Raw genomic sequence first — 15,705 nt, 5'->3', positions numbered from 1 at the left:
CTGTATCCTTTCAAGTGAAATTTATTTCAGTAGGATATAATGTAGGATGGGTCTGGATTTTACCCATCAAGATTTCATTGGATCATGAAGAGTGGAAAGACGTTAAAGGAATGTTCCGGGTTCAATACAACTTAAGCATTTGTGACTATCTTGATTAGACACGTCCATCTTTTTCTTTAAAAAAGCAAATATCGAGGTTACCGTAAGGCACTTACAATGGAAGTAAATGGGGCAATATTTGGAGGGTTTAAAGGCAGAAATGTGAAGTTTATAATTTTATAAAAGCACTAACAAAATTTCTTCTGTTAAAACTCATGTATTATTTGAGCTGTAAAGTTGTTTAAATTATATATTGTAGGGTTTTAGGGTTTGTCGACATTACATCATCATAGAAACAAAGTTGTAAAATTGGCAATATCTTTACACAGAAAAGGTTAAGTGATTTTATCCCAATAAACCGATTATGTTTTGTGGTTATACTTTTGAAATAGAGAGTATAGCGAATAAAAAATGGGCCTCCATTCACGTCCATTGTAAGTGCCTCACTGGAACCCACATTTTTTTTTTTTTCATGGATTTTTCAATCTGGGTGGCAGAGGACAAATCTGAGTTGCCTCTGTGTCTGAGACTGTCAATCCGTGCATATTATCACATGGCTTGTTGAGCGCGTTAACGCGGAGACATAGTGCATGTGGAGGCTTCACGCCATCCACCGCGGCATCCACGCAGAACTCACCACGCGGCCCACTGAGAGCAAACCATAAAATAGTGATCACGAGGAGGTTACCCCGCGTGACTACCCTCCCTAGCAACCGGGCCAATTTGGTTGCTTAGGAGACCTGGCTGGAGCACACCCTGGGATTCGAACTAGCGAACTCCATGGGTGGTAGTCAGAGTCTTTAATCATTGAGCTACCCAGGCCCCCTAGATGTTTGCTTTTTTGTAAAAATAGGCAAGGAGAGTCTAGTCAAAATGTATTTTTTTGGTAATCAATATTATGCCACAAATGCTGTCGATTGAGCTTAACTTGTATTGAACTCAGAAAGAATATTTCTTTAAGCTACCCATAACATTTATATGCCTGCACGGCCTTGGTTACATCAGCAATAAAGTCGTATCAAGAAGTGGAAAAAGTCATTACACGTTGATGAAAGATTTTGAAAGCAACGTTTTTTTTTTTTTTTTTAGAATAATGTACACTGAAGTCAATGTTGATTTCATGTTATCTTTAGCAAATATTCATAAAAAAGAAACGGCCTGCTGAATAGGAAGTACACAAACACACATAAAACTTCAAAAGTAGTGATATTCAGTTTGATCAATATTCTTTTTTAATTTCAGCGTTGATTTAAAAAATACAAAAATTAAAACATAAAAAAAAACTGAAATCCAGCAGAGAAGAACATAATTTTTACACTTACAACAGGCATGACTTAATACTGTTTTACACAGTCAACAGAACAATATAAAACAATGGGTAAATTAAAATGAAACAAACCAAAAAATGTATAACCAATTAAGAAGACATAAAACGGCCTTCAGGCAAGAGTATTGCAATTCCCTTTTCTGTAATGGGGTGGGGGGGGGTGCTGAGATGGCCGAAGAAATGTTTATTTTGACAGTAAAAAAAGCTATATTCTACCAAGACTAAAACTGTGCTGAAAACAAAAAATACACAAGCATAATGCATGGGTGCGTTTCTTTGTTAAAAATGTCCGCAAAGATTGTAGTTAAATTTTCGTGATTTAGTTTTTCAGTTGTCCTTTTTATCCACGTCAAAACGCGTTTGCAGGATGCAGAGACCCTGCCAAGATTGCAGTTCAATATCTACAAAATCTGCATTTGAACAACTTCAATTATATACACTGTACAACAATTTTACAGTCAAAATTACAGCTTGTACAAAAAAAAAAAAATTATAAGTATCCGCCCGATGGCATTTAATATTACACTCTGAAAATCAACTCGCACCAAACTTCAAACACGCCAATGTGATCCCTCTGGACTAATTCTACTTTCCAATCCAAAGTTGGTCCACATTATCATACCTCTCTCTCGTTCTGATTTCCTACATTTTCCTTCCATGTACTATATTCAGTACTCCACATCAGGACTTGACATTTCCATCTTTCCGACCTGCTCTTATTGCTTCCACTCTCTCACTCATGCTTTAATTCTTTTGGACTGATTGGAGGTGGTTTTGGACTGCACTCTACAGCCATGTGTCATTCTTGCATTGTATGTGCCTGTGAACATGGAAACTGTATGTGCCTGTGAATATATCAGCACTCCGAGACGGGTAATGACATTCTACTTATGGCTTTCTGATATGCAATCATGATGCTTTTAAAAAGACAACAAATGAAGGGTAGGGGAGGATGTAATATTACAGAAGAGTGATGCCCATTTTCCATTAAAACACACTCGTAAACACAGCATCTCAACGATCCATTTGAAAAATAGTGCTATTTAGAGTCAGCTGTTAAACAGAGTAATGATTCACGCAACAGAAGAGGCTGCTACCACTCCAGAGCTCTATATATGTTAAGACATAATTATTTCAGGCAGGGCTGCTGTATCTCAACATACCGTCCATCAATTTAGTGGAAAAACAGGACAATGCATTAAAATAAAAAAGTTAGAGAGATATAGAAAATGGGTGTGCTTTTTGACCGTTATATATAAAACCGTTTCATTTTCATTAACACCTGTGCGCATACACACACACACATAAGCTCTATTCCAAAACCCAATGAGCTGACTTGCTGTCAATTACCAGACATGGCCAGCTGCGGGGCAGCAGCCAAACTGAAATGGAACCTCATAAGAGTATGCATCAAACACCAAGGCAAATTCCTTGTATGTGAAAACTTAGTTGGCAATAAATGTAAGCACAGCGTAGTTCTAGCGGGAACACTAGCAGCTGTACATCATCGCATCATTAGCTGGGTCATTTCCAGCTAATCACATGTAAGCCGTTGCTTTATAAGTCTGCTCACAATCTATCACATTACTGTTTCAGTGTGCTAACACGGAAACCTCCACCACCCCACCACCACCAGTTGAGTCCCATCCTGCACGGGGGTAGGCTCCTCGCCCCTGCCTCCTATCTCTGGCAGGACTTGACGTTCCGAGTACGACTTCTTTGAACCGCCAGATGGGGCCAACGCCAAAGAGAGACATTACTTTTCTGTTTTATATTCATCAAATAAACGTCATCTTAAATTTCACTCAAGTCTGCGAGTCTTCCTGATAGAAAGTAAATTCTGATTTTGACTGATTCAGGACGTCCTATCTAGGCAGCATCTCACAAACTATACAAATTGTGCTCCTTAGGTGAAGCACATGGAAGATGTGACTCATTATTGATTACAATAGAGTTTGCCGTACAATGTCCTGTTAACAGACTGCATGTGAAGCCTCAACCACAAATAATGTGATATTAAAAAGTGTTATCATTTACTACATGCAGGAGGATGTTTTCATGGATTATAACATGATCAATGGAAACATAGGTAAATCCCTCCCCCCAATGTTCAAGCCTAATCTACGCCATTGACTACATGCCCATTCTATGAAACTTCTGATAACCCCATCCTGGTCCGATGAAGAGACAACCACTTGCGCACCTTCAAGGTCATACGCTCCCCCAAAGAATGTTTTTTGGTACTGGCCCTGTACAGTATGAATTAGTCAATGTGTGATTTGTCAAGCTTACATTGTGCATTCATGCCGCAAATGCTAACACATTATGTGTGGCCATAATATGCACCGGTTACCATATGCTATTATATTTTATAGACTTAATCGGAATTTTTTTTTATAAATAAAAATTACGTGGACCAATGGCAGTATGAAGGCATTGAACAGCTGGTACAAAGTTTTCCTTAAAGGGGTGATGACATGACGAATCAAGTTTTCCTTGATCCTTTGAAATATAAGAGGTCGTTGTCCCTTAAAAACATACTAAACATTTCAGAACTAAAAACGTCCTTCTCACTGCAAAAAGAGCATTGGTTGATACCAAGCTGCCAAAATGACTTGTCCTCTACTTCCTCCACATTGTCATGTCACATTATAAGTGAACCTCAAGTAACATTTTAAAATAATAACAAAAAGGCATGTCATGACCCCTTTAAAGTTCACCGCAATGAACTTAATTAGGGATTAATCCCCGTTCCTTCTTAGTTTTCGCTAGCAGTAAATTGGTGCCTTCAGAATTTGGCTAAAGCAAGGTATCTTAGAAGGCAATATTATGTTGCTATCCTTTGCATCAGGGACTAAAGGTACTGTCTATGTAGGCAGCACACTAGGTTTTGGAACAGAGTCGAACTCTACATCACTTTCTCTCTTTCAAACACACCAAGAACATCTGTGACAGGAACTGGAAGAAATATACCAAGACATTTCTGGAAAGATGTCTACAGATCATTGGTCTCTGGTTGCTAAAGCACTTCTTGTTGCTTTACATGGTCCCCACCCATGACATCACTTCCAGTCACTTGCTGTGCTTCTATATTTGGGCAGCTCTGCTTCCTGCTCATGCAAAGGGCAGAGCTGAGAGTCTGTCTGCGGTGTCGGCGGTCAGCAGACTCTGTCTGCTGCATCGGTCTCACTTTATTTTGTCGTTCTTACAAGCTCTGACAGACGCAACAGTTTAGAGTCTTTAATGTCCAAGAGTGTATCTGTTAACGTCAGTAAAGGCGCTTTTAGTTCCTGATGTTGTTTATATGAGTACATGAGCATTTCCAAGTGTGTTTCACACCTCAGTCTGCTGTGTAAATGGCTGTGTGTGCGCGTCCTCCAGACTACTCAAGCTTCCTCCCGGTTCAGAGTCTTCGAACCCGCATGGCGTGGAGGAAACCGAGGAGACAGAGGAGGCGTTGACAGACAGATGGCCCTCCCTGCTTGTGAAAGTGCTAAACTCCTCCCCAGTAGAGCCGAGTGGCAGCTGATGTGGGGGCAGGTATTGGCTGGGGTGGAATTGTGGGCGGGGCCTGCGGTCCCCACTGAGCGTGCTCTCTCTGGAGGCTGGTTGATTGGAAGGCGAGGTGTCGTATACTTCAGTGGGAAGGGGCGGGGGCAACAGGTCCTGCGACATAAACACCTCCTCCTGAGGAGGCGGGTAGTCACTGTCGATGTCAAATCCACCGAGGTAATAATCGGATTCTAAGGCCATGGCCACTTCGCCAGTCTCGTAGGTGGGTGCTTCCTCGATGTCAGGAAGGCGTGTGTTTGGCAGCCAGTCGGAAGTGTCCCAGTGGTACGCTGGAAAAACAAACAAACAGGAAGTTGGTAAATATCACATAAACAACAACGGCCCTTTTGACGTGTATGGGATCCGCATAATGTGTAGACCGCATGCTCAAGCATTCTGAAGGGAGTTTAAAAGGTTAGACATTGGTTCTGTCCCAAATGGCACACTTGATGTAGGGTGTCTCACAAGCGTGAAGTCCACACTCCCTTTGCAGTGTGGACTTCACAGTGGACTACAAGACAACAATCTATGCAAGTGGTTGTCAACTGGTTTTGCATCTGGGCAAAGATTTTACATCCAACTTCAACTGCTGACCCAACACAGTACTAAAATTGTTTATCGTACAAAACTAAAAAAAAAATCTTAAAATAACATTCAAATGTATTAACATAACCATGAACTGCATAGGTCCATTGTCATATCACTGGCTAAATCGACAAATTGATAAGGGTGGGTAAATATATTGTTTTCCCGATTAATCGTGATCTTCATTTGAACGATCTCGATATTGATTCTTAAATCTCAAGATCGATTTTTCACTCAATGTGTAACCCTCTACTACAATGAGAGGCCATGCGACTAAGGTGAATATATTTAGCAACTGGCTGGTTAATGTTTACATTTCACTCACCAGTAATTGTGTAGTTTAGTCGTGAAGTGTTCAGCAACAAGATCCTTTCACAGCATGTTGAGAGTAAAAGTTATTTTGTGTAATGTGTGTCCAAGACAAGATCCACGCAACCCATTTGTCATTGAATTATATCACTTTTAATACCCATTCTGTTCTTTACAGTCAGTTGTTGATCAAAAACCACTACAACATGGACTTGATAATCTTGAGTCCAAACATATTCATAAATGGATAGTTCAGACCCTCAAATTGACACATTGTTTTTCTTAGTTGTAAAGGTTAAAGTAAGCTTAAAATATTTATGTATTGGCTTAGTGTTAAGTTTACAGTTTTGAGTCCAAACTTGGCCCCCCTTTTGGGCTCTGACTTGAACTTGATTGGTTTAAGACCAAGACCCAGTTGCAAGAAACCGCTTAATTGTATTGTCACGCTAAGAGTTTTCTTAACTTTCTTGGTCTTGGGTTGGACTAAATTAGGGTTGAGTTGAGAAGTTTTGGTCATGGTTTTCGTAGCATGATGGCATATCACGCAACCTGCCCATGTTGGCATGCCTAATTTGGCTAGTTTCTTCCAAGTAACAGATTTGTGCCAATTTACGCAAAATGGCTTTGATGTCAACATCAAATAAAATGGGTATTTTCTCTTCACTTTTAAAAGATTGTGAGCCTTTAAATTTTTTTGGGATATTTTACTATCTTAACTATGCACCATTAAATTTTAGTTGCATTGTATTACTTGCATTTAGCATTGTTTTATCCCTGCTGTCCATGACCCAATCAGAACAGACCTGAGATCCATTTTTGGGTTACAACTCACCAGTTGAGAACGAATGATCTGTGCAACATTGTCACCAAAATGTGACCATAGAGTGGCATTTGGGACAGGACCATAATATTGAACATTTCCACATGCAGGTCTTGAGGGAGTGAGTGAACATGCCTGCAGGTTGATTGACGATGCAGCCAGGACATGAGGTCAAGGTTCAAAAGTCAACAACAGACTGCGGTACAAGCGAAACAATTAATCAAAAGTACAAACAATGCTGCGGCACGTGAACAAGAAAGCAAACATCAAATAAATAATTGTTAGGCTCGCAGGCAGCGATGCGTGAAACACAGAAGCGCAGGGACGCATACACACAACACTCACACTCAACACACATGATGTACATATCCTGATCCCCACAATCCAAAAAAAAAAAAATCGATATCAAACAACAGAAAACACAGTCAGCAATGGAAGCACTGCAGGGGGACAGGGATACAATAAAGAGAAGAACGGGTTGACAGACTGCAGGAACTCTGATGTGTGTTTGTGTACATGTGTTTTCAGTGTTGCCATATCTTAAAAAAAAAAAACTGGTCTGACAAAAAAAAAAACTGGTCTGACAAAACAAAAATAAAATGAGCAACTTGCTTCACCAAATGCATTCATTTTGTAGAATTAATTTCACTGGTCAGATATCAAATCTAGAATCAAATTTAAATAATGACATCACGTCGAGTGCAGCTTGAACAGTAGGTATTTGGACAGCTGATATGAGTGGTTGGTCACATTTTGTTTTTCTATGGTTGAGCATTCGAACCATACAGAGACATGTCCATTGCTCGCTTCTGTGTAGGATTCATAAAAAATGTGAATAACAGCTTTGATTTCTATCCTTCTAAGTGGGCCAATGTAATGTTGACCAATTTACTTATGTATAAAACAGCAATAGTCATTTAGGAATTCAGTTCTCAGCTTGTTTTGGATGTGTAGCTGGCTTAAAGAATTCTGCATGCAGTTGATCGACCCGAAATAAGTTCTTCGAAGTAAATTCTATGAATCGAAAATAATCGCAATTACCACATCAAGGGAAATAATCGACGATAATGATTTGTCACAATCATGCAGCCGTACTTTGTGTTAGGTTTGGCGTTGTCATTACCATTCACAGAAACAAAAATAATAAGTAAATGATAAAAAAAAAATGAAAATGAAACTAAACTTTTTGAAAAATGTCATGCCTCTAAATCTAAATAAAAATGGGGTACATGTAACTAAAGCCCCCCAAAACAATCTTATGGAAACAATAGTAAATAAATAAATAACCTGCAGCTTCCCAAAGATTTAATGAAATAAAAATAATAAAAATATTATAATAATACAAATAAATAAATAGCCCAAAATAGCTTATAAGTGGACATGGCAACACTGGTTGGTGTGTGTGTGTCAAAGTGACAGATGCTGTACAATTGTGATATTTCCCAGAATGCAATAGCTCAATTTGTCAGCAATACCAAGAGAGAGAAATAGACAGAGAACAAAGTGAAAACTGTAGGAGGGTAAGAACTTGAACAAAGAGAGAGAAAAAAAATCACCTCTGTTGAAGTTTTGACCTTGATCCATAACAGACACTGTCAGGCAGAAAAGGGGAGAGAGAGAGAGAGAGAGAGAGAGAGAGAGAGAGATCACAAGAGTGTATGAGAGAGAGACAGACGTCTGGGTCAGCACCAAGCACATCTCACACCCTGAACTCAGTATATTTTTTGTAGAAACATTTTACATTTATGGCAGACGCTTTTATCCAAAGCGACTTACAGTGCAATGATTACAGGGACAATCCCCCTGGAACAACCTGGAGTTAAGTGCCTTGCTCAAGGGCACAATGGTGGTGGCCATGGGGTTCGAACCAACGATCTTCTGATTAACAGCCCTGTGCTTTAGCCACTACGCCACCACCACTCCACAAACACTTTCTATGACATACACATGAGAAATCTATAGTATTCAAATATGAGTTTGTCTTTGTGTGTTTGGTGATGTTTTTTGGTGTATGTGTATACCCTTACAAATATTGACCATAATTTCCATTAATATATAAGCTACTACAGTTAATGTTACAACAATAAAACTGTGGTAACTTGGTATTATGCTGCATTCACATCTTGTCAGAATTACTGTAATTACAAGATGGCATTTCAGAGATCCTTCTCTGAGCTGTTCGCCTTATCGGACCTCGCTAGCCATTAGTTTCTATAGCAACACTTATACAGCCAAAGAGGATTTGTTGTTGATAACAGTTAAACACTTATCAGTAAATTAATTGAACTCTATGTTCGTGCAAAACGTTTAAGAACAAAGAAAGCACTCCAGGTAACAATGGCACTACAGTTAACTGCTGAGGCTGCTGCCATACCCGAACTACATGATGTCACATCGGTCAAGGCTCCACAGTACAAAGACGAAAACGCTCTCATAAGTGTGGTAATTCTGACATGACGTAAATGCACCATTAGCACGCTCATCAAAGTGAACAAAATTATACACGATATTCTCTTCTCTATATGATTCGGGTCACTTCTTCAATGCAAGTTTATGAGGATATTTTGCTGTTTTTCACCGGGCAAAAAAACCTACGTTTGATCGCTTACAACGTAATAGCACACCTCTCATCAACAAGGTATCATTCATGTCTCTAGGAGACATGAGTTACGTGCTGATGTTTACAACTTAAGCCCAAAGTATACGTCGATCAGACGCGGACACTCATACAGGACATGTGACGCAAATCTCATGCTCGAGCACTGATTGAGCGCAGCACACTTTTTCTAACAGTGCGTCTTTGAACACGCAGAATGCGCCTGGAACTATTTGTACGAATTAGTGGGTCCACAAGGTGGCAATACTCACATTTGAGCCATTGCTGTCACGAAGAAATGCTAGAGATGTAATCAGTATCGCCACTCCCTATAAGCAGACTACGTAGTCTGCGTAGGACACCAACTCCCCAGGGGGGCACCATCTTACCCTTGGAGGGCACCAGTAAGTCCACCGGCTGCCCTTACTTGCATGTTGTAAGTTATTCAAGGACACAAAAGCAGTTGCGGAACAAAGATGATCGCTTCAGGCTCATATCACGCGATGCGACGTGACCCCCCTTCTGCGTAGGGCATCAATTTGGCCAGCGGCGGCCCTGAATGTAATCGACGGTAAATAGCAGTATTATTATAAAAAAAAAAAAATGAATGTAAAACAACAACAATGGATATGCAAGTCAAGAGCGTGTGAGTGAGGAGGTCAGGAGAAACCTGCATTTGTATAACTCCAGTCTGAAAGAATATCAAGACGTCTTTATGGGTCTAAAATCCTGAAGAGAAATAGTCTGGTTTATATAGCAGTTGTAGCACGTATGCAGTAACCGCCAGTGCATGCGTGCACCGTCAAACGGAGTATACTTCGACAGACTCGCATTCGACTGTACGCAGAGCGTTCGCATCAAAATCGAAGTATACTTTGGGCTTTAGGATGAGTTGTTCAAACTTAACCTTCAGAATAAGCAACAGTAATAGTGAAGCTAGCCTGAGCATACACCATTCATTACGATATTACAGTAGAACCAAAAACGGCAGTAAATATGGTCTTTTGATAAAAACTATTCAGTAGTTGCCATAGTAAATATTTGTAAGGGTAAGACAGGGTAAGGTAGAAAGAGAGAGCAATAGATATTAAAACCAAAAAAAGAGAATGGTGCTGTAAAAGTTAGCTAGCTTAGGAAACTGCCCATGTTTGATCTTTGCAAGCTTGAGTTTGATTGAGTATGATTAAGCCCGGGGCTAAAACGTCATTTAAATGTGGACCATGTAAAGTAAGTGAGAGTCTATAGTCCATTACTGGGCAGAAAATCAACAAGTACACACGGTAAAAGTGCACACACTATCACTGTGCCTCAGAGCGATACAAACTACTAAAATCAGCAAATTAGGTTTGTTCTTTCTTCTACAAGTTACAATAAGACTTCTTGGCCTTTTTAAAGGCAATATTAAAAATTTATCAGATTGTTTCTATCCACTAAAATAACAGGAAAATAGGTCTGTCAGGACTAGATTTAAAATATTGAATTGTGGGCTGGTTTAAAAGGTGCACAAATACAGTATTTTCCACTTTTGCGTTTAAAACGACATATTAATTGAGATTAAGTCTCCAGTCATATCAGGGGTTGACGAAAAGGCCTGTTTTATTCTACATGAGGATGGTCTCCATTCTTGGTGGCAGCTATGTTTAGATCACATGACCAGACAAACACATCTCTGGCCTGTTGACACTTGGTATTAAGAAGCGTTTTGGGCTATCCAATCACAAGTGGACAGGCGAGACACATCACTGGTCAAAATTTGCGTCTCTTTTGACCATTTGTGTTCGGATTTCGAGGGGAAGGTCTCTGATTTCATGACGACAAGCATCAATCATCCTCAGTGTTTTTCTGCATGATTATACAATGCAAACAAGTAAAAGAGGAAAAAGAAAGTGCTAAATGTAGCACACCATTCCTCTTAATTATACTTGAATTGAATCCAAGCACAAACATGACTTAAGAGGAGAATTCGCTGTTCTTTTAGTGCAATACCTGTATTAACTGAGCTTTACATTTGCATGTTTCTCATTGGTCACTGCATGTTGATTTCAGGCACAATGAAGAAAATGTATGCGATGCACTTTTTAAAAATGTTCTGATCGGATGGTTATTTCCTTTTAAAGCTGCATGCAACTGGTAAAGATTAAACTCTTATTCTAGTGCATCGATTGAGTCGCTGCTTTTCGAAGACAATCGAATGGATAAGCATTTACACTTCGAGGAAAATGTGGTTTCATACGTTTTTGACCACCTCCGAATGTGGGTCAAGTTGTCAAATCCCAAAATGTTACCTCTATAGCAGGGGTTCTCAACGGGGTGGTACCGCCCCCCCAGGGGGCGTTCAAAGGATATCAAGGGGGGCTGAGAGTAAATTAGTAGAGGGGGGGCATTAGTCACAAATGGGGGGCATTTATCAGTCATAATAATGAAATCTATCATCAAGTTCCTCTTTGCTTTAAAACGTTTATCTAGAATTGGAGTATATCAGTTGGTTCTCAATTATACGGGTTGGTACGCATTTATACCATCGTTCATCAGATTTTGAAGTCTACCTGTAGAGACGCACCTAAAATATCTGGTTTAGCAGAGTCAAATACACAGGTGGAGGCACGATCTCCGCTAATGCACCTGCATGGCTCTGTAGATGGATACGGCTCAATGGACAGAGCAGCGCGAGCGCAAAGCTCTTAAATTTCAAGCTCTTAAACTCGCAGCTTGGCACAAATCATTGAGAAACGAGGCGAGAGAAGCGGAAACCATTTGAATTCGGCACAGAACTCTACATCACAACCAATGTTATACTATATTTGAATATACTATAGTAAGATTAACTTAACTTTAGACAGAAATACATTGATAATAAATATTAGCATATCACTACTTAAGCTCTATTAAATTTGTCAGGCTACATTAGGGGAGTGAGGGAATATATTTCATTTTAGGGGACGGCTGGGGTAAGGGAATGAAGTAGGGGTGCGTTCATCAAAAACATTGAGAACCACAGCTCTATAGCGTCGTCTAATTCAAACAGGTCGCCAAAAATGCATTTTATTACCATATGTAAATGCGACCTCAGTGATCCCTCTATTATCTGATACGTTTGGTGGAGGAATAAATTAATCATCGGTGACAAATACACAAATATGTAATCAAAATTTGAGTGGTGCGGTCTATTCAGCCAGACAAACATAAATGAAATGCACTTAGTGCACCTTTAAAATATATAATTTAAAAAGCTCAAAAAAAGCTCAACAACACAGATTACTTTATCTCATCCAACTTATTTGAAAAGCACATTTGAAAACACAATTTAAACGTGTGTGTTTGTAAAATTCACACAATAAATTTCTGGGTGTTTTTGCGGGAAAATGTTTGACCAGGGATGTAGTATCCTGGCCTCTTGGGTGACATTTCCCCCCATGAGTAATAAAATCTCACACACACACACTCTATATAACATTAATAATTTACTATAACAATATTACTTTTGTATTCATGTTACATTCTCGATTTATGTTCCATACATATGTGTGGAGAAGTGAGCTAGATCGGACCAAACCTCCATTTGGAGACATCCAAGGACTCTCAAAATTGCTAAAACGATTAATTTAACCAAAGGCAAGAGCTGTTTTACTGAATATCAGCACAACTGGCCATTTAAATAAGTGGGACGTATCTGTTGTACCAAATTTTTTATAGTTTTTTATTTTGGCGGGAAAAATGCACAAAGTTTTCTTTTAGTAGTTATTCTGTAGCAATATAACTAACTTGGAATGGAAACGATGGACATCTATGGCGTGTCCTCATTTAGCTAGTCAAATAAACGTGTTTGTAAAGATAAGAAATACAGAAAGAAAGAAAGACTATTTTTAACACTCATTTTTCATGTTATGAGTATGTGTGTTTGAGTTTTATTTGCAATGCATATTTGTGCCTGTGTGCAAGCGCTTTTCAGAAAGATGCTTTATCAGAATCCAGCGTATGAAATGAGTACCTTCATTTTCAATCGTGTCGACTGCATCATTGACCAACCGTATTACCGTCACTATGGAAGCTTGGAAAGAGAAAGCAATGAAGAGCAGTCAAAAATGTTTACACATACTGACAAGCACACAGGAAACCAAATGGTGTGGTCACAGTGCTACAGACCAATCAAACAGAAGAAATAACGCTACAATATCTGTAACACATTTGGTCCACTGCAGAAGCTTCTGTGGCCTGATTGGCTGCTGATGAATTTAGCAGTGACCAATGGAAGGCAAGCATGGCATCATTCCAACCAATCAGTGGAGAAATGGTAATGATATGACCAACACACACGCACGCAAGCACGCACACACGCACCCTTCAATTCATGTTGGATCATGCATCATAATACCAGAGGAAAGATCTGAATAATTATTAAAGGGATAGTTCATCTAAAAATGAAAATGCTCTCATCATTTACTCACCCTCATGCCATCCCAGATGTCTTTGAATTTCTTTCTTCAGCAGAACACAAACGAAGATATTTAAAGAATATTTCAGCTCTGTAGGTCCATTACAATGCAAGTGAATGTTATCAGACCTTTGTAGCTCAAAAAAATAACAAAGGCAGCATGAAAGTAATCCGTATGACTGAAGTGTTTAAATCCATATTTCAGAAGCCATATAATAGGTGTGGGAGAGAAACAGATTAATATTTAAGTCCTTTCTTTACTCTAAATCTGAAAGTGAAGATTTAGAGTAAAAAAGAAGACTTAAGTTTATCGGTTTCACACCCACACCTATTATATGGCTTCTGAAGGTACAGATTTAACCACTGGAGTCTTATGGATTACTTTTAAGTTTCCTTTATGTGATTTTCGGAACTACAAATGTCTGGTCACCATTTACTTGCATTGTGAGGACCAACAGAGCTGAGATATTCTTTAAAAATCTTTGTTTGTGTTCTGCTGAAAAAAGAAAGTCATTCACATATGGGATGGCATAAATGATAAGATCATTTTTGGGTGAACTATCCCTTTAATCCCACAACTTTCCCATTTCGGAGCATCCTTTAAAAAATCATGGTGAGAGCATGACATTGGCATTGGTATGAATTCAGCTTTAACTGTAAACATTGATTCTACGATTCAGCCTGCATGCATTTCGTGAACTATTGACGGAAAAGGTTACTTCTTGTGCGACAAAACTACATTTCCCATCATTCTCTATGGCTGATTGAAAATCACAAGTCTGTTTGCTCTAAACAGTAATAGTAATACACAGTATAAAGCATCAATTACATGTAACATATCTTTCACCCTTAATTTTGTTTGATTAGCACAAAAATGCTTGCAGATAAAAAAACCCCAAAACGAAGCGGCAAAATGCACCCATTTTATTCCAACCAAAATAACTTGAATGCACATAGTAATAACGATTCCGCAATTCGTTGGTAGGGACCTCCCAGGAGTACTTAAAGGCAGCACATACACTCGCCCACACAAACGCACGCACACACACACACACACACACACACACACACACACACACACACACACACCTTGTGTAATTCTTGAAATAATTACTGAACATTACAATGATAAAGATGATGACTGGATGATGAAGAATTCTGAAGTAGGGGCTTACCGTTATCGTCACAAGAGTCGGACTGAAAGGAGCTCAGTGATTGGACCTCAGAGTTGCTACCCTTGTTACTGCCCGAGAAACAAGTGACGTCCTCCAGCAAATCCACTTTACCTAAACAGAAAGGTCAGAGGTTAACAATAACAACTCAAAACCTTGGGTTCAATGTTTGGCCTGTTAGCGTGGTCCAGTTAGTCTGCCGGTGAATGCATTAACTACATTATCAAAGTAATGCAGTAACACATCTTTCTCCATTGACAGCCATTCAAAAGTAGCCATGAATTAAAATTGCAAGCCACATATAAAAATCGCAAATATTTCATTATATTAAAGTAGATCATTTTCCAGTGACCAATTTTTGATCTTAACAGAGTGAAACAAACTGGCATGTGCCAGAAGAAAAACTGCCATTGAGGTGGAAATGCTAATGGATAGCTTATTAAACTCCAGGTATTATAGACCTCCTTGTTAAAAATGGTAAATACACAATAAACACAATCAAAAGACACACATTTCAATTCTCTCTGATATTAGCTTTTTCATTTCTTTCTCTTCTCACACATTTTCCCTTTGATCTTTCCTCTGATGGTGTCATGAAAACGGCTGCTTATAACTGCTGCATATAATTGTTTCACTTAGTATTTCACAGGTGGAGATTTTTAAGTAATTAAGTAATTATGGGCAGTTAAAAGCCTCGGAGGATTCTGATGGATGCAAATTTAATTCCAGAAAAACGGCTTTCGCCATCAGATTCAAATGTAAATGGTTTCCAAGAACAGTTTTAGAAGCAGCTTTCTTTTTAGTTTTTATTGA

At 39.0% G+C, this 15,705-nt stretch overlaps 1 protein-coding gene across 1 annotated transcript in view; it reads right to left on the bottom strand.

Moving 5' to 3' along the window:
• Positions 1 to 1,346: 1,346 nt before the first annotated feature.
• fat3a (FAT atypical cadherin 3a) overlaps positions 1,347 to 15,705 on the bottom strand; it is a 97,072-nt gene continuing 82,713 nt past the window's right edge. Inside the window, exons 27-30 of the mRNA XM_052109881.1 lie at positions 14,896 to 15,006; positions 13,277 to 13,336; positions 8,249 to 8,284; positions 1,347 to 5,268 (exon numbers count right to left, since the gene is read on the bottom strand). Of these exons, the coding sequence (XP_051965841.1) occupies positions 4,760 to 5,268; positions 8,249 to 8,284; positions 13,277 to 13,336; positions 14,896 to 15,006 (716 nt within the window). The 3' untranslated portion in view covers positions 1,347 to 4,759. The remainder of the gene's footprint in view (positions 5,269 to 8,248; positions 8,285 to 13,276; positions 13,337 to 14,895; positions 15,007 to 15,705) is intronic.

This window comes from Xyrauchen texanus, chromosome 38 (genome assembly GCF_025860055.1).
Source record: "Xyrauchen texanus isolate HMW12.3.18 chromosome 38, RBS_HiC_50CHRs, whole genome shotgun sequence".
In the NCBI taxonomy this organism is placed as follows: Eukaryota; Metazoa; Chordata; class Actinopteri; order Cypriniformes; family Catostomidae; genus Xyrauchen; species Xyrauchen texanus.
The sequence above is the reverse complement of the archived record's forward strand: the minus strand, read 5'-3'. Positions and strand labels throughout refer to the sequence as shown.